This window comes from Nicotiana sylvestris, chromosome 9, assembly GCF_000393655.2.
Source record: "Nicotiana sylvestris chromosome 9, ASM39365v2, whole genome shotgun sequence".
Lineage (NCBI taxonomy): Eukaryota > Viridiplantae > Streptophyta > Magnoliopsida > Solanales > Solanaceae > Nicotiana > Nicotiana sylvestris.
Window position 1 is genome coordinate 144706435 of NC_091065.1, and position 21984 is coordinate 144728418.

The 21984-nt window shown below is 41.5% G+C and overlaps 1 protein-coding gene across 1 annotated transcript; it reads right to left on the reverse strand.

The window, feature by feature from the left end:
• Positions 1-21164: 21164 nt before the first annotated feature.
• LOC138878363 (uncharacterized) lies at positions 21165-21773 on the reverse strand. The gene is made up of 2 exons (XM_070158032.1): positions 21486-21773; positions 21165-21371 (listed from the first exon to the last, which is right to left on the reverse strand). The coding sequence occupies exons 1-2, from the start codon at positions 21771-21773 to the stop codon at positions 21165-21167; spliced, it is 495 nt and encodes a 164-aa protein (XP_070014133.1).
• Positions 21774-21984: the final 211 nt, after the last annotated feature.

The window sequence follows — 21984 nt, forward strand, 5'->3', positions numbered from 1 at the left end:
AAGGAATTGAAAGAGCAGTTTTAGGAACTTCTTAATAAGGTGTTTATTAGGCCTAGTGTGTCGCCTTGGAGTGCATCGATTCTATTTTTGAAGAAGAAGGATGGTACTATGCGGATGTGCATCGACTATAGGCAGTTGAACAAAGTTACAATTAAGAACAAGTATCCTTTGTCGTGAATTGATGATCTATTTGACTAGCTTCAAGGAGCGAGGGTGTTCTATAAGATTTATTTGAGGTCTGGGTATCACCAGTTGAAGATTCGGGACTCGAATATTCTAAAGACTACATTCAGGACCCATTATGGTCACTATGAGTTCCTTGTGATATCTTTTTGTGACAACCCGGCCAGTCGTCTCATGAATTACTGCTCCGTTTTTCCCATTTTTGTTTCTTTATAAATTTTTTATCCATGTTATATGGTATCGGGTTGGTCGGATCGAATCCCGAATAATTTCGGTAAAGTTTGAGACACTTAGTCTCTTTTGAGGAAGCTTAAGTTGGAAAAGTCAATTGGATGTTGACTTATGTGTTAGAGTGCTCGGATGTGAGTTCCGATGGTTCGGTTAGCTTCGGGAGGTGATTTTTCACTTAGGAGCGTGATCGGAATGAGTTTTGGAGGTTCAGAGTAGATTTAGGCTTGAATTGGAGAATTGATATTTTGGCGATTTCCGGTTGATGGGCAAGATTTTGATATAGGGGTCGGAATGGAATTCTGAGAGTTGCAGTAGTTTCGTTGTGTCATTTGGGATGTGCATGCAAAATTTCACGTCATTCGGACGTGGTTTGGTTGAGTTTTGATCAAAAGCGGAATTCCGAAGATTTTAGAAAGTTTGGCTTGAATCCGAGGTGTTTTGGTTGATTTGATGTTGTTTGAGGTGTTTTGAATATTGGTACATGTTTGAATAAGGTATTATGATATGTTTGTGCTTTTAGTTGAGGTTCCGGAGGCCTCAAGGTGATTTCAGATGGTCGACGGGAAGTTTAAGGGATGTTTGCAGCTGCTGAACTTTTGCTGCTTCTGGTATTTCCGCACCTGCGGATTGGGGACCGCAGGTGAGACGCCGCATGTGTGGGAGATCGATCACAGATGCGAAAAAGGGCCTGATGAGCAGTGACCGCAGAAGCGGTTAAGGTGACCACGTGTGCGATGTTGCAGGCGTGGAAGTGTGATCGCATATGCAATTTTTGGCTGGATAAGTGATTTTCGCATAAGCGGATTATGAACCCCAAATGCGGTACTGCAGAAGCGGTTAAAGGGACGCAGATGCGATAATATCTGGGCTGAAGGTATAAATTGTGGCCTTCGCGAATTTGAGATATTCACCATTTTTGACTTCGGCTTGGGAGCTTTTTGGACGATTTGAAAGAGGGATTTCAAGGGAACTTCATTGAGGTAAGGAATTCAGACCAAAAACTCATTCCTATGCTATTATTTCACATATTAGAACTAGAAATTATGGAAATTAAGGGTGAAAATTGGGGAAACTAGGGCTTGGAAACTTTGACCTTTAATTGGGGATTTGAGGACCATTTGAGGTAGGATTTCAGAACTTTTGATATGTATGAACTCGTGGGGAGATAAGAAATCTATTGATGTAAAAATTATTAAATTCCGAGACATGGGCTCGGGGGCCGGGTTTTGGTAATTTCGGGATTTGTGTCGTATTTTGATTATTTTTGCTTGGGCTTCGTTCCCTTAGCATATTTTGACGTCCTTGTTCTGATTTAGGATAGATTCGACGTGAGTGGAGGCCGATTCAAGGGGCAAAGGCATTGCGAGCTAGAGATTTGACCGGTTCGAGGTGAGTAATGATTGTAAATGATGTTATGAGGGTTTAAAACCCCGGATTGCACATCGTACTGCTATATTGAGGTGAGACACACGCTTGATGACGAGCGTAGGGTCGTGCACTATTGGGGTTTGTGACTTGGTCTGTCCCGATTGATGGTTTTACCGCGTATTTGACTGAAATCTATTTGCTATCGTCATTATTTGGGATGAATGCCATATTTGGGCTTTATGACAACTATTTGAACCCTTCAGGGATTTTTACTGGTATTTCCTCACTGTTTTGACTTTATACTTGAACTCTGTCATGTTATATTTCACTGTTTTCGTACTCAACCATGTTTAGTCTGTTTTAACACTTAAATGATCTTTTAAATGATATTTTGGGCTGAGAAACATGTTTTACAACTGCCCAAGTGGCTTGTGAGGATTTTGACTGAGTAAGGCATGGGGCCTACGTTGTGAAGAAACATTTGATACTGATTATGAGGCCGAAGGCCTGAGATATGTACGTCACGATGTGGCTTGATTGATATGAGGCCGAGGGCCTAGTGATGATGCCACAATGTGGCTTGATATTGCCCTTGGGCCATAAGGGTCCCCTCTAGGAGTTTGTACACCCCAGTGAGATTGGGTACCCATTGTGGCTGGTATTGTTCTATCTGATTGCCCGAGGGGCTGGTACTGTTCTAAGATGTTGCCCGAGGGGCGGATTTGTTGATACTGTGCATAGGGGAGAGCCTTTATGTGTTTACTTTTCATAATTGACCGCCAATTACATGCTTAATTATTGAACAAGGATTTTAATGAAACTACGTTTGAGTTAAAGAATTTTACCTATCTTTCATTGGTTTACTGTTTTAATTGTTTTACCGCTTCATTATAGAATGCTTTGTGCCTTACGTGATTTCTTGCTTTCAGTCTTTATTTACATTTGTTACACACTAAGTTGGATTATTCACTTTACTCCCAGCACCCCTGTGTGCAGATTCAGGCGTTGCGGATCCTGCTAGTGTGAGTTGAGAGCTACCAGCAGATATCAAAGTCCACTAGGTAGTTGTTTGACGTCCGCAGTCTTGTGTTTCTCCTCCCTTATCCTTTCTATCTCTTTTCAGACATTTGTACTAGCTTATAGACTTAGCAAACTTATATTATGAATTATAGATGTTCATGACTAGTGACACCCCGGTATCGGGTTGTGTTGGGTTGTTCTTCCGCATATTTATGATATTATCTACTACCTTGGATTATTTTATCATGTTTAGACCATTTCTTAAGGCTTAACTGTTAATGATTGAAAAATGGGAAGTGTCAGCTGGCCTTGTCTTCACGAGAGGTGCCATCACGATCGGATCAGGGTTTAGGGTCGTGACAAGTTGGTATCAAAGCCTAGGTTACATAGGTCTCACGAGTCATGAGGAGGTTTAGTAGAGTCTCGCAGATCTGTATGGAGACTTCTGTATTTATCCTCGAGAGGTTGTAGAACCTTTAGGAAAAACTTCATATTCTTGAAATTCTTATCGTGCGAATTTGTTGATCTGAGTACTAAACTTTTGTTATTCTATTCTCTTACAGATGGTGAGTTCACGCGCTACCGGTCAGGATGGGCGACCACTAGTACCACCATCCATGGCCAGTAGAGGCCGATGATGCGGTCATGGTCGTGGTAGGGGCAGAGCAGCTAGGGCAGCACTTGCAGATCCACCATCTGCTCCAGTTCAGGATCAGGTTCCAGTTATGGGCGCTCCAGCAGCACCAGCTCAGGCACCAGCTGTGCCCATTGTGATTCCGGGTCTTCAGGAGGCCTTGGCTTAGATCCTATCAGTTTGAACTGGTCTAGCTCAGGCAGTTTCAACCACTACAGCCGCATCTACTTCTCAGGCCAGGGGAGACAATCAGACTCCCGCCGCTCGCACACTTGAGTAGGTCGTGCAGGGGCTTCAGACGCCGGGGGCACATCTAGCCCAGCCGGTTGTAGCTGTTCAAGACTATGTAGTTACTGCCATGCCAAAGGATGAGCAGCGTAGGTTGGAGAGGTTTGGTCGACTACAGCCTCCGAACTTCAATGGTGCAGAGGGAGAGGATGCCCAGGGTTTCTTAGGCAAGTGATAGAGGATGCTTCATACACTGGGTATTCTAGAGACCAGTGGGGTCGCTTTCACGACTTATTAGTTTTCTGGAGCTTCCTTCACTTGGTGAGAGGCTTTTGAGAGGCGTAGGCCTGTTAGTGTAGCACCTCTTATCTGGCAGCAGTTCTCCGTTCTCTTTCTGGAGAAGTATGTGCCGTAGTCTTGCAGAGAGGATCTACGTAGGGAGTTTGAGTGGTTGCATTAGGGAGAGATGACTGTGACGCAGTATGAGATGAGGTTCTCCGAGTTAGCTCGTCATGCTATTTGGATGGTTCTGACAGATAGAGAGAGGATTAGGAGGTTTGTTGATGGCCTCACTTATCAGCTTCATATTCTCATGACCTGGGAGAGGGTGATTGGTGCTACTTTCAAGGAGGTTGTGGATATTGCCCATGATATTGAGTCTGTTCGTCGCCAGGAGTGCGAGGATAGGGAGGCCAAGAGGCCTCAAGGATCTAGTAGTTACATTGGTACTCTTTCGAGGGGTCAGTTTCAGCACGACAGAGGCCATCCATTCAGGCATGCTCAGCCAGCTCACCTAGGTTACCATGGGGAGTCATCGGGTCATGGTTCTCACAGTTCTCATCAGGACCAGTCATCACTTAGTGCCCTTCCAGCTCAGAGTTTGTCCCGTGCTCTATCAATTCAGGGCTCTTCTATGCCGAGTGCATCTGCTAGTCACTCCGGTGCGAAGGGTTCCCTTCAGTACCCTTCTCCAGCACCTGGGAGTTGTTATGAGTGTAGTGAGATGGGTCATATGTGGAGGAAGTGCCCTCGTCATCTTACGAGTTTATCTCAGCAGAGGGATCAGTAATCGACTTCAACGCCAATTACTACACCACCACGCGCCCAACCAGCTAGGGGTGGAGGTCAGTTAGCTAGGGGTCGCCTCCGAGGGGAAGGTCGATCAGTTGGCGATCAGGCCCGTTTCTATGCATATCCAGGCAGACTCGATGCTATTGCTTCAGATGCTGTTATTACAGGTATTGTTTTAGTCTGCCACAGAGATGCCTCTGTATTATTTTATCCCGGTTCCACCTTATCTTATGTGTCATCATACTTTTCTCGTTATTTGGGTACGCCCCGTGAGTTTCTTCCTTCACCTGTTCATGTATCTACCACGGTGGGCGATACTGTTATTGTAGACCGTGTGTACCAATCGTGTGTGGTGACTATTGGGAGTCTGGAGACCCGTGTGGATCTTTTATTATTGTGTATGATGGATTTTAATGTCATTTTGGGCATGGATTGGCTATCTCCGTGTCGTGCTATTTTGGACTGTCATGCTAAGAAAGTCACATTAGCTATATCGGGCGAGCCACAGATCGAGTGGCGAGGTATGACTGATTTTGTTCCTAGTAGAGTGATCTCATTCTTGAAAGCCCAGCGTATGGTTGGGAAGGGTTGTCTTTCGTATCTAGCCTTTGTGAGGGAGGTCGGTGCTGAGACTCCTAGTAATGATTCTGTTCCAACTGTGAGGAATTTTCCCGATGTGTTTCCTGCAGACCTGCCGGGCATGCCACCAGACAATGATATTGATTTTGGTATTGACTTGGTTCCAGGCACTCAGCCCATTTCATTTTTGCCGTATCATATGGAACTAGCGGAGTTGAAGGAATTAAAGGAGCAACTTTAGGAACTCCATGATAAAGGGTTCATTCGACTTAGTGTGCCACCTTGGGGCGTGCCGGTTCTATTCGTGAAGAAGAAGGATGGCACTATGAGAATGTGCATTGATTATAGGCAATTGAACAAGGTAACAATTAATAACAAGTATCCTTTGCCTGCATTGATGATTTATTCGACCAGCTTCAGGGAGCGAGAGTGTTCTCCAAGATTGATCTCCATTCAGGTTATCACCAGTTAAAGATCAGGGACTCGGATATTCTTAAGACAGCTTTCAGGACCAGATATGGTCATTATCAATTCTTGGTGATGTCTTTTGGGCTGACTAATGCCCCAGCAATGTTCATGCATTTTATGAACAGTGTGTTCCAGCCTTATCTCGACTCGTTTGCCATAGTCTTCATTGATGATAGTCTGGTATATTTGCGTAGTTAGGAGGAACACGCAGAGCATTTGAGAGTTGTGTTGTAGAGATTGAGGGAGGAGAAGCTTTATGCAAAACTCTCCAAGTGTGAGTTTTGGCTCATTTCAGTGGCTTTCTTGGGGCACGTGGTGTCCAGCGAGGTGATTCAGAGTTGGCCCAGATCGTCCTCAGCCATAGAGATTCGCAACATTCTTGGTTTGGTGGGCTATTATCGCCGTTTTGTTCAGGGATTCTCATCTATCGTATCGCCTTTGACCAAGTTGACTTAGAAGGGTTCTTCATTTGTATGGTCGGACGAGTGTGAGGAAAGCTTTCGGAAGCTAACGACAGCTTTGACCAAGGCTCTAGTGTTAGTTTTTCCATTAGCTTCAGGTTCATATACCGTGTATTGTGATGATTCGAGAGTTGGTATTGGTTGTGTTTTGATGCAGGAGGGTAGAGTTATTGCTTATGCTTCTCGTCAGTTGAAACCTGATGAGAAGAACTTCCCCGTTGATGATTTGGAGTTGGCTGCCATAGTTCACGCGTTGAAGATTTGGAGGCATTACTTGTATGGTGTGTCTTGTGAGGTGTTTACTGATCATCGTAGCCTCCAACACTTGTTCAAATTGAAGGATCTTAATTTGAGGCAGCGCAGGTGGTTGGAGTTGCTTAAGGATTATGATATCACTATATTGTACCATTCGGGAAAGACCAATGTGGTGGCCGATGCTTTGAGCCGAAAGACAGTGAGTATGGGGAGTTTGACATATATTCTAGTTGGGGAGAGACCTCTTGGAGTTGATGTTCAGGCCTTGGCCAATCAGTTCGTGAGGTTAGATATTTTGGAGCCTAGTCGAGTATTGGCTTGTGTGGTTTCTCGATCTTCCTTATATGATCGCATTAGAGAGCACCAGTATGATGATCTGCATTTGCTTGTCCTTAAGGACAGAGTTCAGCACAATGATGCCAGAGATGTGACCATTGGTGATGATGGGGTGTTAAGGATGCAGGGCTGAATTTGTGTGCCCAATGTGGATGGGTTTCGGGAGTTGATTCTGGAGAAGGCCCATAGCTCGCGGTATTCCATTCATTCGGGTGCCACAAAGATGTATCAGGATTTGAGGCAGCACTATTGGTGGAGGAGAATGAAGAAAGATATTGTGGGATTTGTAACTCGGTGTCTCAATTGTCAGCAGGTAAAATATGAGCATCAGAGACCGGGTGGTCTACTTTAGCAGATAGATATTCCAGAGTGGAAGTGGGAGAGGATCACTATAGACTTTGTTGTTGGACTTCCTCGGACTTTGAGGAAGTTTGATGCTGTTTGGGTGATTGTGGATCGGCTGACCAAGTCCGCGCACTTCATTCCTGTGTGTACTACTTATTCTTTAGAGCGGTTGGCAGAGATCTATATCCGGGAGATTGTTCGTTTGCATGTTGTCCCAGTTTTCATCATTTCAGATAGGGGTACTCAGTATACTTTACAGTTTTGGGGTCTATGTAGCGAGAGTTGGGTACTCAGGTTGAGTTGAGCACAACTTTTCACCCTCAGATGGACGGGCAGTCCGAGTGCACTATTCAAATATTGGAGGACATGTTGCGTGTTTGTGTCATTGATTTCGGAGGGTCATGGGATCAGTTTCTACCGCTTGCAGAGTTTGCTTATAACAACAACTACCAGTCGAGTATTCAGATGGCTCTATATGAGGCTATGTATGGGAGGCGGTGTAGATATCCAGTTGGTTGGTTCGAGCCCGGTGAGGCTAGGCTGTTGGGGACAGACTTGGTGCAGGATGCCTTAAAAAGGTGAAGGTGATTTAGGAGAGGCTTTGTATGGTGCAGTCGAGGCAAAAGAGCTATGCTAATAGGAAGGTTTGGGATGTGTCCTACATGGTTGGCGAGAAGGTTCTGTTGAAGGTTTCACCCATGAAGGGTGTTATGAGATTTGGGAAGAAAGGAAAATTGAGTCCACGGTTCATTGGGCCTTTTGAGGTACTTTGGAGGATTGAGGAGGTGGCTTATGAGTCACCCAGCTTGTCGAGTATGCATCCGGTATTTCATATTTCTATGCTCCGGAAGTATATTGGGGATCCGTTTCATGTTATGGATTTCAGCACGGTTCAGTTGGATGATGATTTGAATTATGATGTGGAGCCAGTAGCTATTTTGGGTCGTCAGGTTCGAAAGTTGTGGTCAAAGGATATAGCTTCAATGAAAGTGCAGTGGAGAGGTCAGCCCGTAGAGGAGGCTACCTGGGAGATCGAGCGGGAGATGCGGAGCAGATATCCTCACCTGTTTGAGGCTTTAGGTATGTTTCTTGACTCGTTCGAGGACGAACGTTTGTTTAAGTTGTGGAAGATGCGACGACCCAGCCAGTCGTCTCATGAGTTACCGCTCCGTTTTCCACATTTCTGTTTCGTTATGCTTTGTTTATTCCTGTTATGTGGTATCGGGTTGGTCGGATCAAATCCAGAATGATTTCGGTAAGGTTTGAGACACTTAGTCTCTTTTGAGGAAACTTAAGTTGGAAAAGTCAACCGGATGTTGACTTGTATGTTAGAGTGCTCGGATGTGAGTTCTGATGGTTCGGTTAGCTTCGGGAGTTTATTTGTCACTTAGGAGCGTGATCAGAATGAGTTTTGGAGGTTTGGAGTAGATTTAGGCTTGAATTGGCAAAGTTGATATTTTGGCGATTCCGGTTGATAGGCGAGATTTTGATATAGGGGTCGGAATATAATTTTAAGAGTTGCAGTAGTTCCGTTGTGTCATTTGGGATGTGTGTGCTAAATTTCAGGGCATTCGGACGTGGTTTGGTTGGGTTTTTGATCAAAAGCAGAATTCAGAAGATTTTAAAAAGTTTGGCTTGAATCCGATGTGTTTTGGTTGATTTGATATTGTTTGAGGTGTTTTGAAGATTGGTACAAGTTTGAATAAGGTATTAGGATATGTTTGTGCTTTTGGTTGAGGTCCGGGGCGACTCGGGGTGATTTCGGATGGTCGACGGGAAGTTTGAGGTATGTTTGCAGCTGCTGAACTTTTGCTGCTTCTGGTATTTCCCCACCTGCGGATTGGGGACCGCAGGTGCGTCGCCGCTCGTGCGGGAGATTAATCGCATATGCGAAAAAGGGCCAAATGAGCAGCGACCACATAGGCAGTTAGGGTGACCGCATATGCGATGTCGCAGATGCGGAAGAGTGATCGCAGATGCGATTTTTGGCTGGATAAGTGATTTTCACAGAAGCGGATTATGAACCGCAAATGTGGTACCACAGAAGCGGTTAAAGGGCCGCAGATGCGAAAATGTCTGGGTAGAAGGTATAAATTGTGGCCTTCGCGAATTTGAGATATTTCACCATTTTTGACTTCGTCTTGGGAGCTTTTTTGGACGATTTGAAAGACGGATTTCAAGGGAACTTCATTGAGGTGAGGAATTCGGACCAAAAACTCGTTCCTATGCTATTATTTCATGGATTAGAATTAGAAATTATGGAAATTAAGGGTGAAAAATTGGGGAAACTAGGGCTTGGAAACTTATACATTTAATTGAGGATTTGAAGGACCATTTGGGGTCGGATTTTAGAACTTTTGATATGAATGAACTCGTGGGGAGATAAGGAATCTATTGGTGTAAAAATTATTGAATTCCAAGACGTGGGCCCGGGGGTCGGGTTTTGGTAATTTCGGGATTTGTGTCGTATTTTGATTAGTTTTGCTTGGGCTTCGTTCCCTTAGCATATTTTGAGGTCCTCGTTCTGATTTTGAATAGATTCGACGTGAGTGGAGGCCGATTCGAGGGGCAAAGGCATCGCGAGCTATAGATTTGACCAGTTCGAGGTGAGTAATGATTGTAATCGATGTTCTGAAGGTTTGAAACCCCGGATTGCAAATCGTAATGCTATATTGAGGTGAGGCACATGCTTGATGATGAGCGTGGGGTCGTGAGATATTAGGGATTGTGACTTGGTCCGTCCCGATTGATGGTTTTACCACGTATTTGACTGAAATCTATTTGCTATCATCATTATTTGGGCTGAATGCCATATTTGGGCTACATGCCAACTATTTGAACCCTTCGTGGATTTTTACTGGTATTTCCTCACTATTTTGACTTTATACTTGAACTCAGTCATGTTATATTTCACTATTTTTGTACTCAGCCATGTTTACTCTTATTTAACACTTAAATTATCTTTTAAATGATATTTTGGGCTGAGAAACATGTTTTACTACTGCCCGAGTGGCTTGTGAGGATTTTGGCTGAGTAAGGCCGAGGGCCGACATTGTGAGGAAACATTTGTTACTAATTATGAGGTCGAGTGCCTGAGATATGTACGCCACGAGGTGACTTGATTGATATGAGGAAGAAGTCCTAGTGATGATGCCACGAGATGGCTTGATATTGCGCTTGGGCCGTAAGGAGCCCCTTCAGGAGTCTGTACACCCCTAGTGAGTGTGGGTACCTATTGTGATGTGAGATTTAGCATGAGAGGCTGGTGTTGTTATATGTGATTGCTCGAGGGGCTGGTACTGTTCTGAGATGTTACCCGAGGGGCGGATTTGTTGATACTATGCCTGAGGTGTGATCCTTTATGTGTTTACTTTTCATAATTGACTGCCAATTACCTACTTAGTCATTGAAAAGGCTTTTCGTGAAACTACATTTCAGTTAAAGAATTTTACCTATCTTTTACTGGTTTACTGTTTTAATTGTTTTACTGCTTCATTATAGAATGCTTTTTGCCTTACATGATTTCTTGCTTTCAGTCTTTATTTACATTTGTTACTCACTGAGTTGGAGTACTCACTTTACTCCCTGCACCCTTGTGTGCAGATTCAGGTGTTGCGGATCTTGCTAGTGCGAGTTGAGAGCTCCCGGCAGATATCGGAGTCCACGAGATAGGTGCTTGATGTCCGCAATCCTGTGTTTCTCCTCCCTTATCATTTCTATCTCTTTTTAGACATTTGTACTGGCTTATAGACTTAGCAGACTTGTATTATGACTTATAGATGCTCATGACTAGTGACACCCCGGTATCGGGCTATGTTGGGTTATTCTTCCGTGTATTTATGATAGTATTTGCTACCTTGGATTATTTTATCATGTTTAGACCGTTTCTTAAGGCTTAACTGTTAATGATTGGAAAATGGGAAGTGTCGGCTGGCCTTGTTTTCATGAGAGGTGCCATCACGACCGGGTCAAGGTTTAGGGTCGTGACACTTTTGGGCTGACCAACGCTCCAGCAACATTCATGCATCTGTTTAACAATGTATTTCAACCATATCTCAACTCGTTTGTCATATTCTTTATTGATGATATCCTGGTGTACTCACATAGCTAGGATGAGCATGCCCACTATTTGAGGATTGTACTATAGAGGTTTAGGGGGGAGAAACTTTATGCCAAGCTCTCGAAGTGTGAGTTATGGCTCAGTTCAGTGGTGTTCTTGGTGCACATGGTGTCAAGTGAGGGAATTAAGGTGGATCCAAATAAGATAAAGACAGTTCAGAGTTGGCCCAAACCGTCTTTAGCTATAGATATTCGGAGTTTTCTCGGCTTGGCCGGATATTATCTTTGCTTTGTGGAGGGTTTCTCATCCATTGCAACGCCTTTGACAAAATTAACCTAGAAGGGTGCTCCGTTTAGGTTGTCGGATGAGTGTGAGGAGAGCTTTCAGAAGCTGAAGACTACCTTGACCATAGCTCCAGTTCTAGTTCTGCCTTCTGCTTTAGGCTCTTATACAGGGTATTATGATGCTTCTCGGATTTGTATTAGGTGTGTCTTGATGTAGAAGGATAGAGTGATTATTTATACCTCATGTCGATTGAAGCCCCTAAGAAGAACTACCTAGTTTATGATTTGGAGTTGGCAGCCATCGTTCATGCATTGAAGATTTGGAGGCATTATCTTTATGGTGTATCTTGTGAGGTATTTATGGATCAACGACGTCTCCAGTACTTGTTCATAAAAAAGGATCTAAACTTGAGACAGCGGAGATGGTTGGAGCTACTAAAGGACTATGATATTACCATTATGTGCCATCCCGGGAAGGCCAATGTGGTGGCCGATGCCTTGAGTACAAAGGTGGTGAGTATATGTAGTCTTACATTTATTCCTGTTGGTGAGAGACTGCATGCAACTAATATTTAGGCCTTGGCCAACTAGTTCGTGAAATTAGATGTTTAGGAGCCTAGTCGGGTTCTAGCTTGTGTAATTTCTCAGTCTTCCTTATATGATCGCATCAGAGAGCGCTACTACGATGATCCCTATTTGATTGTCCTTAAGGACACAGTTCATGCTGGTAATGCCAATGATGATACTATTAGGGATGATGGGGTGTTGAGGATGCAAGGTTGAATTGGTGTGCCTAATGTAGATGGGCTACGTAAGTTAATCCTTGAGGAGGCCCACAGTTCGCGGTATTCCTTTCATCTGGGCACTGCGAATATGTACCAGGACTTGAGGCACTATTGGTAAAGGATGATGAAGAAGGATATAGTGGGGTTTGTAGATCGGCGCCTCAACTGTTAGAAGGTGAAGTACGAGCATCAGAGACCGGGCGGATTGCTTCAGAGGCTTGAGATTCCAGAGTGGAAATGGAAGCGTATTGTTGATACCCAATTTTTCCCTATAATATTTTCAAAGTACATATATACTTTCAAAACTATGCATTGACATTAATTGATATTTTTCCATAATTTCTATATTTTTAAATTAATTTTATCCTAGTATTTTATTTACACAAATAATTACAACTTGCATCACAAATGGCTTTATAGCTTTTTATGACTTAATATTGTTATTTATAGTTTTATTAAGTTCAAATTATTTCACAAATGTCCAGATTTATACCTTTTGGTTACAATTGCACTAATTTTGCAATTATAGCCCATGTATACATCACTGCATTATTTTACCAGAAATTGGTTCATTTTATTTTTAAAATATTGAATAATTATTTTAAATCACTTCTATCATGAAAATTATTTTTTATTATTGATAATTATTTTATTAAATATTTTTTATCAATTATTTGGGTATTTGACAAATAGCCTTTTAATTTCTCTAATTTTCGGACATAACCCTTTAATACCAGCCCAATACCCTCAATAATACCAGCCCAATTCACCCTAAGCCCAATCTGCACCTACCCGACCCAAACCCCATCAAATAGTGGTCGTTGACCACATTAAAACTTACCTAATTAACCTAGAACGACCCCCCAAACCTCTCATTCACTCCCTCACATGCCGTCCTCATCTCTCTAACCTCTCCTATTCTCTCTCAATCTACCCCTAACCCTAATTGCCGTCACCGGTGAAGAGCTCCTATTTATGGAGATTCTAAGTTTTTTCGACCATTACCAACCATGTACGCTTCCTGGTTGCTTGATTTCATGGATCCTTAGAAGAATCTCATAGAGATTCTACCTAGTTCTTACCTGAAACTTGTTTAATGGCCTGTCTAGGGTCGTTCTCCTTTGCGAGTATAAATTTCCTCCTACATTAGTTTGAATCTATGGGTTTTGACCGAGTTTTGTTTATCTCTACTATTTTGAAAACCCTAGTTTTGCAACTACTCGAATCCGTTCTGATCTTTGTAGATCTTAAATGATTCGAGTATTTTCTAGTGTTTTCTTTTGAAAATCCTTGGTTTAGTTAACTGCTTCGATTTTATTCACTCTTTCTGAAATTATAGTTCTTCCCAAACTTCTCTTCAAGAGGTTTTTCTACTTTCAAATGTTTAATCTAGTCATCTCTTTACGTATTTGGTTAATTTTCATATGTATGCTCGAACCCTAGATGTTTCTGATGGTAACACTGATTTCTTCTATTATGTTTATTTCTGTGAACTAGTCGTATTAACTGACTCTATTTAGGGATTTGAGTGATTTTCCGATTAAATCCAGTATTCTTTGGGATTTTGTTGCTTAATTGATTTCTATTTAGGGAATTTGAATAATTTTTCTTGATTAAAATTAGTATATTCCGGAATTTTTACTTGTTTCCCTATTGTGACTAATTACAATCAGTAATTTGGGGATTTGATGGACTCCTTACGGTATTGATTTATTACCCTATTTGAGTCCTAGTTTTGACCGTTAACTGACTCTCCCCAATTAAAGGGGCCTTTTTCCGAATTTCTCAATTTGAATTGCTTCCATAATTGGTTGATTGCTTCTAATTGATTGAACTGTGATTCTCTTTACCTTATTTGTTTCACTCCCTAAAGTGCTATATATACATTCTCATTTTGCCACTTAAAACACGAACACACTGTTTAGAATACACATAGATACATTCAAACTCTCTCTTCTTTCTTTGCTACTTGTGTTGACTGTTGGTCTAGTCGGCTGAAAGCCAAAGCTAGATAGTGGAGTTGCACCTGTTTTTACATTATGCATTTCTCTTCTTTAACTGGTATGTCTCTAGGTAGATTTTGAAACTCAAATTTATATGTTCTATGCCTATACATCTATGCTTGTTCCTATATTAGTTATTCAATTTGTTTCTCTGTTTGCTGTTGTTAAGCATGTCTAAATTCTTTTTATGTGTAATCAACATGACTACCTTCATTTAGTTCTTTGATATTTGTCCAGCATGTATACTTAGTTCCCTTACCCCTCCCTTTAATTTGTATGACTATGTTAGTTATTTAGTTATATAGTGCATTCTATTGGCCCTAATTGCATGACAAATTTTGTTCAACAAACTCTTGTCTTCAACATGATCCTGCTGTATTCTTTCCCTATGTCATAACTATCTATCACCACGACTAGCTTGAATTGGTGTGCCAAAGTTCCATAGATAATTTTGTGTCCTTGTACGTCAGAGTTTCTTAAAGATCTCAAGAATCCCGGGAACTGCTCACACCTGGACCTTTTCTCAAATAATAACTTATTTAGGTGTAGTGTTGAAAGGCCAGCTCTGTCATGCCAAAGTTCAGAAAGATCTCAAGGATCTCAAGACAGTACACATGTCAGAGGGGCATAACCTAGTATTCTAAGAGTAGAGTGAGAGTGCTTGACCTAATGTTAAAAGACTTGGTAAAACAGTTTGAAGTGAAAAGATTCAGAAACAGTTTTCTTTTTAAAGAATACTCGGAGTGACCAATTTTTTGAGAAGAATTCTAGGAGTAGGAGCAACAGTTTTGAAATCATTCTGAGGAAAATACACTTAGCAAACAACCCAATTAATCAAGGACTACCTAGATTCACTTGACAAGCAGGCTTACCAACAAGGGGTGAAGGGGATTAGGAAACATATATGGTTGATACCACATAAATAGGGAAACAAATACAACAAATGTCCAAAACAACTAGGAGTATACTGAACAAGTTAATCATAGGCAGTAAAGACATAGAGAAAAAATGTAACAGAATTATGTTGAAAACAAAGATGTGTTGAACAAATTTGAACACAATTAGGACCAATTGAATGCACTAGAGGACTAAATAACTAACATAGTCATACCAATTAAAGGAAGGGGTAAGGGAACTAAGTAAAAATGCCGGAGATATCAAAAAACTAAATGAAGTCAGTCATGCTAATTACACATAAGGCAAAATTTAGACATGCTTAATAACAACAAACAAAGAAACCAAATTGAATAACTAATACAGGAACAAGCATAGATGTGTAGACATAGAACACATAAAGTTGAGTTTCAAAATCTAACTAGAGACATACCAGTTAATGAAGAGAGTACAGAATATAAAGCGAGTGCAGTTCAATATCTAGCCTTGGCTTACAGCCGGCTAGATCAGTGATTATCACAAGTAGAAGAGAAAGAAGAGTGTGAGTGTGTGTTCTTTGAACTTGTGTTCGTTGTTTTTGAACTTAAAATAAGAGGGGATTATATAGTAATCAAAAGCTTAACAAATAAGGTAAGAGATCAATTAAGTAGCAAATCAGGGAAGTCACATGTAAATCAGCAAGTCCTTCCCTTAATCAAAGGGAAATTAAATCAACGGTAAAAGCATGCTAAGTATTTAAGGAAAAGAATCAAGTATGGTTTGGGTATAGAGTAGGTAATTAGGGGTAAATGAACAGAAATTTTAATTAAGGAAACAATTAGTAAGAATCAGTAAAATACAAACAAGGCAAGGGAAAATTAATTAAGGCAGACAATTCAATCAAATCGAGCAGAGAGGTAAGAATTGAAAGTTTAAGGGAAAGTATTCAAATTAAACCAGGAAATAAGGGATTCAGAATAATCAAGGGTTCAATCAAAGAGAAAGTCATGAAAGAGTCAGCATGTTTAGCATATAAAATAGGGTAAAACATGAATAGTCAGGATTCCACATAACTTTAACAAAATAAATAGTTAGAACGACACTGATTCAATGAGAATGTTACAGGTCTTAACATGAATAGTCAGGGCAAACACAAGCATATGGAATCAGTGAAAGGTCGAACTATGAAATTTAGTAGAAGCATATTAGGACAATAAAATTACGAGAAATCATAAGAACCCAAAGCAAGAACACATTAGATGTACTAATACTCATAAACCAAACGAAGAAACCTAAAAATTAGGGCTTTCGGTACAAACGAGTTAAGGTTGTAGTAGACTTAAAAAATCAGTCAAAGTATATGAGAAGCAGAAGATCAAACACAAAAAGTCATCGACAATTTGTAAAAAGAAATTCCGGAAACACTAGTTAAGGAAAGATGTAAATCACTTGAAAATCATATGATTCTTGTAAGGAATCTTAAGGTTATTGTAAAACGCACATAAAACAAGCCCAAATCACCTTAGATCTGTACAGATCTAAGAGGTTTAGAAAAAGAAATTAGGGTTTCGAAGAGAACAACATAGAGGTGAAGAAACATGCTTAGAAAATCATAGATCATAGTCAATATAGGACGATCTTACTCGAAATCACATTGGAATGGCCTGAAACAGGCGAGAGAGGAACCATAGATGCAAGCCAACTAGCCCTGGTCCCTTGAGGGCCTTGGAGATGGCAAGATTAATGTGAGGGAGGCCATCGGAGGCCTGAGAGGTGGTGAGAAGTCATCAGAGATGGCCATGGACGAGGGTCAGTGAGGTTTGATTAGGGTTAGGTTGAGAGCTTTTGAGAGATGAGGGGAACAAATGACGGCGGTGAGAAGAGGGAAATGATTAGGGTATGGGGGGGGGGGGGTTAAAGTTAGTTTATTTTAGGAAGGGTCGTTTATGGCCGTTGATCTCTATGATCAATGGCCGATATTAAAGGGTTTTGGGGCCGGATCGGGTAGCTGAGAATTGGTTAGGGTACTGTAATTAGGGATTGGGCTGATAATTGGGTTAAATTGGGGCTGAAATCAAAAATAAAAATAGCTAGATTTTAAACAGCCACTTTCAACAACTATATAATTTATAAAAATAATAAATGATTTCTAAAAAATATTTTCATGTACTAAAATAATTTAAAATAGTTGTTTAACATTTTTAAAAATATAATGCATCAATAATGTAATTATGCATTAATAGGGCTATTATTGTAAATGCAATTATAAAAATGTACTTAAATATTTAAACAATATTTTGGCATAAATAATGAATTTAGATGACTAAATCACCCCAAAAATAATTTGAAGGATAATTATTGGATTTTTTTTAAATAAAAAGGAAAGAAATAAATCAATTTGGAGCTTTTAAAAAATTGGGTATCAATACCTGCCTCTCTTTACCCGGGAAGGATGGAAGAGTTTTCGAGTAGAGAAATGATGGGCAATTTTAACCGGATGGGATGTTTTTAAAGGCCGAGGCCGGACTTCGATCTTCGAGTTGCCTACATATCCCTGGTCTTATAGGAACCAGGCCATGTGTAGTTCTAGATACATTGGCAGAATATACCGATGAAGTCATTGTAAGAACGGACACGGGATGCAAAAGAGGCTATGGTGAGCGGTTAAGATTTGAGGCAGTTGAACGAACTGGAGAGAGGTCGCTCCTGCTGGGATAGTAGTTGCTTGCTGGTCACCTGCCAATGAAAAAGTGCTGCCGACATGTATTTGCGTGAAAATTTAAACATGATGCAGATTCCTTTTGTACCATGAAGGTTGTACTTGGACGGTTAAAGATGACGTCCTTAAACCATGACGTCCTGGGCCATGAATTGTTTAGTGAGGGATTCGCAGGCCATGAAATGTTGTTCTTAGGCCATGCACATGGTGCCTCCGAAACATGATGCCTTTGAATAATGATATGCAAATTTGAGGGATCCTCAGGCCATGGCATGGTGTCTTACGGCTATGAGGATGATGCCTTTTAGACTATGACGCCTTTGGATAGATTTGGTGATATTTTAGCCCATGATATGCAATAATGTGATGTTAACAAGACAGGGCTTAGTCTTGTGAAATGGAGGGCAGAGCGTAGCCCGATAAAAAAGCAAATAGATAGTACTAGAAAGAGCAATTTTTGCGCAAAGAGGAACAATGCTTAGTCCCATGTAGATGGGGAGGCAAGGATTATCATTATGCAAATAGGGAGGCAGGGATTAGCCTCATGTGGATATGGAGTTAGGGATTAGCCTCATGCCAGATAGGGAGGCAGCGATTAGCCTCATGCAGATATGGAGGCAGGGATTGACCTCATGCAGATGTGGAAGTAGGGATTGACCTCATGCAGATATGGAGGCAGGGATTAGCCTCATGCAAATATGGAGGCAAGGATTAGCCTCATGCAAGTACGGAGGCAAGGATTAGCCTCATGCAAGTACGGAGGCAAGGATTAGCCTCATGCAGATGGGGAGGCAAGGATTAGCCTCATGCAAATATGGAGGCAATGATTACCCTCATACAGATATAGAGGCAAGGATTAGCCTCATACAGATAGGGAGGCAGAGATTAGCCTCATGCAAGATAGGGAGGTAGGGATTAGACTTATGTAGGTATGGAGACAGTGATTAGCCTCGTGCAAATATGGAGGCCGGGATTAGCCTCATGCAAATTGGGAGGCAAGGATTAGCCTCATGCAAATAGGGAGACATGGATTAGCCTTATGCATATATGGAGGCATGGATTAGCCTCATGCAAATAAGGTGACAAGGATTAGCCTCATGCAAATAGGGGGGAAGGGATTAGCCTCATGCAAATATGGAGGCAGGGATTATCCTCATGAAAGATAGGGAGGCATGGATTAGCCTCATGTAGATATAGTGGAAGGGATTAGCCTCATGCAAATAGGGAGGCAGGGATTAGCCTCATGTAGATATGGAGGCAGGGATTAGGCTCATACAAGTATGGAGACAAGGATTAACCTCATGCAAATGGGGAGGCAAGGATTAGCCTCATGCAGAGAGCAAGTAGCAAATAAGAGAAGCATATGTCTTAGCTGGAGATATTTCGGTGTCTGATGTCCTGATTGATAGCAAATTTGTTACATATATATATATATATATATATTTGCGGATGCTATCGCTACATCAGATATGCCTGCGTCCAAAGAAAAACTATAAATTTTGTGAGGGGAGGTTGGTTCACGCCTTCGTCTGCTGGCCTTGCTTTGCTCCATTCTGGAGGCCTTTTCGAGTTCCCCTACGTAACACCTGACTGTTATAGAAATAAAGTTTCAAAAAATATGCAATTATTGATAAAAATAGAGTCATTTTAGAAACATATTGATATATTAAGTAATTTTAGATGAACTAGTGACTGTAACACATCTCAAAGGCATTGCAGTTCTCTTATATTGGAATTTTGAGGGACCCCCTCAAAATTCTGCCCTAGTTTGGTAGATGATCTTTTGACCGTTTGCAGATAATGGGCCTTGATGAACCTTCTTCGGAATTTTGAGAATCCTTCTCAAAATTCCGCCCCAATTTCTTAACCAATTTCTAACATTCTGGCATGCAATGGCGTCGACTGGACTTGCTCCGGAATTTTGAGGGTCCTCAAAATTCTACCCCAGTTTCTGATCTTGTTGGGAAATGGAAATTTTATTGTGATATGACCGAACCCATAAGGCTTCCTACATATTCTCTCTTAAACATGAATCACGTCAAGCGTAGTTCAATTACATCAGATGAGGAAATGTAAATAATCTAAGCATAGTATCTCTTGACTGCGTCTGAATTGATTGGTTTTGGCCAGATTTCTCCATCCATTTCTGCAAGTATGAGTGCTCCTCCTGTCAGCACCCTGTGAACCATGTACGAACCTTGCCAGTTGGGAGAAAATTTCCCTTTGGCTTCATCTTGATGTAGGAATCTTCTTCAGCACCAACTGACCTGGTGCAAATTGCCTTGGTTTGACCCTTTTGTTGAAAGCTCTGGACATTCTGTTCTGATAAAGTTGGCTGTGACATACAGCGTTCATCCTCTTTCCATCGATAAGGGCCAATTGTACATAGCGACTCCTTATGCACTCTGCATCGCTGAGTTCAGCTTCCTGTATGATTCTTAAAGAAGGGATCTTTACATTGGTTGGGATGACAACCTCGGTACCATAAACCAACATGTAGGGTGTTGCCCCGGTTGATGTGCGAACTGTAGTGCGATATCCCAATAAAGCAAAAGGTGGCTTCTCATACCATTGTTTGTGGTTCTCTACCATCTTCCTTAGTATCTTCTTGATATTTTTATTGGCGGCTTCTATGGCTCCATTCATCTGAAGTCTGTAGGCTGTGGAATTTTTGTGCTTGATTTTGAAAGTTTCACACATGGCTTTCATCAGATCACTATTGAGATTGGCAACATTATCAGCAACAATAGACTCGGGAACTCCGAATCGGAAGATAATACGATCTTTGACAAAATCTGCAATGACTTTCTTGGTCACAGTTTTGTAAGATGCATCCTCTACCCATTTTGTAAAGTAAGCAATGGCTACTAGAATAAACCTGTGTCCGTTTGAAGCAGTGGGCTCAATCGGACCAATAACATCCATTCCCTAGGCGGCGAATGGCCATGGTGAGCTTGTTGCATTGAGCTCGTTTGGCGGCACTTTTATCATATTTGCATGTACCTGGAATTGAAAGCATTTGCAGACATACTGGATGCAATCTGTCTCCATGGTCATCCAAAAGTAACCGGCCCTAAGTATCTTCTTAATCAAGACAAAACCATTCATGTGCGGGCCACAGGTCCCAGCATGTACATCCCCAAGTATCTTAGAAGCTTCCTTTGTGTCGACACATCTTAGCAATCCCAAATCAGGAGTTCTTCTATACAAGTTTCCTCCACTGTGGAACAAGTGATTGGACAATCTCCGGAGTGTGCGTTTCTAAGTGTGGTTTTCATGGTCTGGATATTCTCCCTTTGACAAATACTCCTTGATGTCATAGAACCAAGGCTTTCCATCTATTTCTTCTTCAACATGAGGACAATATGCCAGCTGATTATGGATTCTCACCGGAATGGGATCAATGCAATTCTTATTTGGATGTTGTATCATGGATGATAAAGTGGCCAATGCATCAGCGAACTCGTTCTAAATTCTAGGCAAATGTCAGAACTCTATCTTTGTGAACCTCTTTCTCAATTCCTGCACATGGTGCAGATATGGCAATATCTTGGAATTTTTGGTGGCCCATTCTCTTTGTACCTGGTGCACAAGCAGATCTGAACTGCCGATTACTAGCAGTTCCTGAATATTCATGTCGATTTCCATGTTGAGTCCTGGTATGCATGCTTCATATTCTGCCATGTTGTTGGTGCAGAGAAATCTGAGTTTAGTAGACACCAGATGATGTTGACCGGTTTCTGATACCAAAACTGCTCCAATTCTAACTCCTCTAAAATTTGTAGCTCCATCAAAGAACATCCTCCAACCGCCGTATGCTTCGGTAATGTCTTCTCCTACAAATGATACTTCTTCATCAGAAAAATACATTTTCAAGGGTTCGTATTCTCCTCCCATCGGGTTTTCAACAAGATGATCTACCAATGCCTATCCTTTGATCGCCTTTTGAGTTACATAGACGATGTCGAACTCACTCAATAGTATATGACACTTGGCTAATCTCCCAGTCGGCATGGGCTTCTGGAATATTGTGTGCGGTGAAATCCGGAGGACCGATTTCACCTTGACATAATGCTTCAAA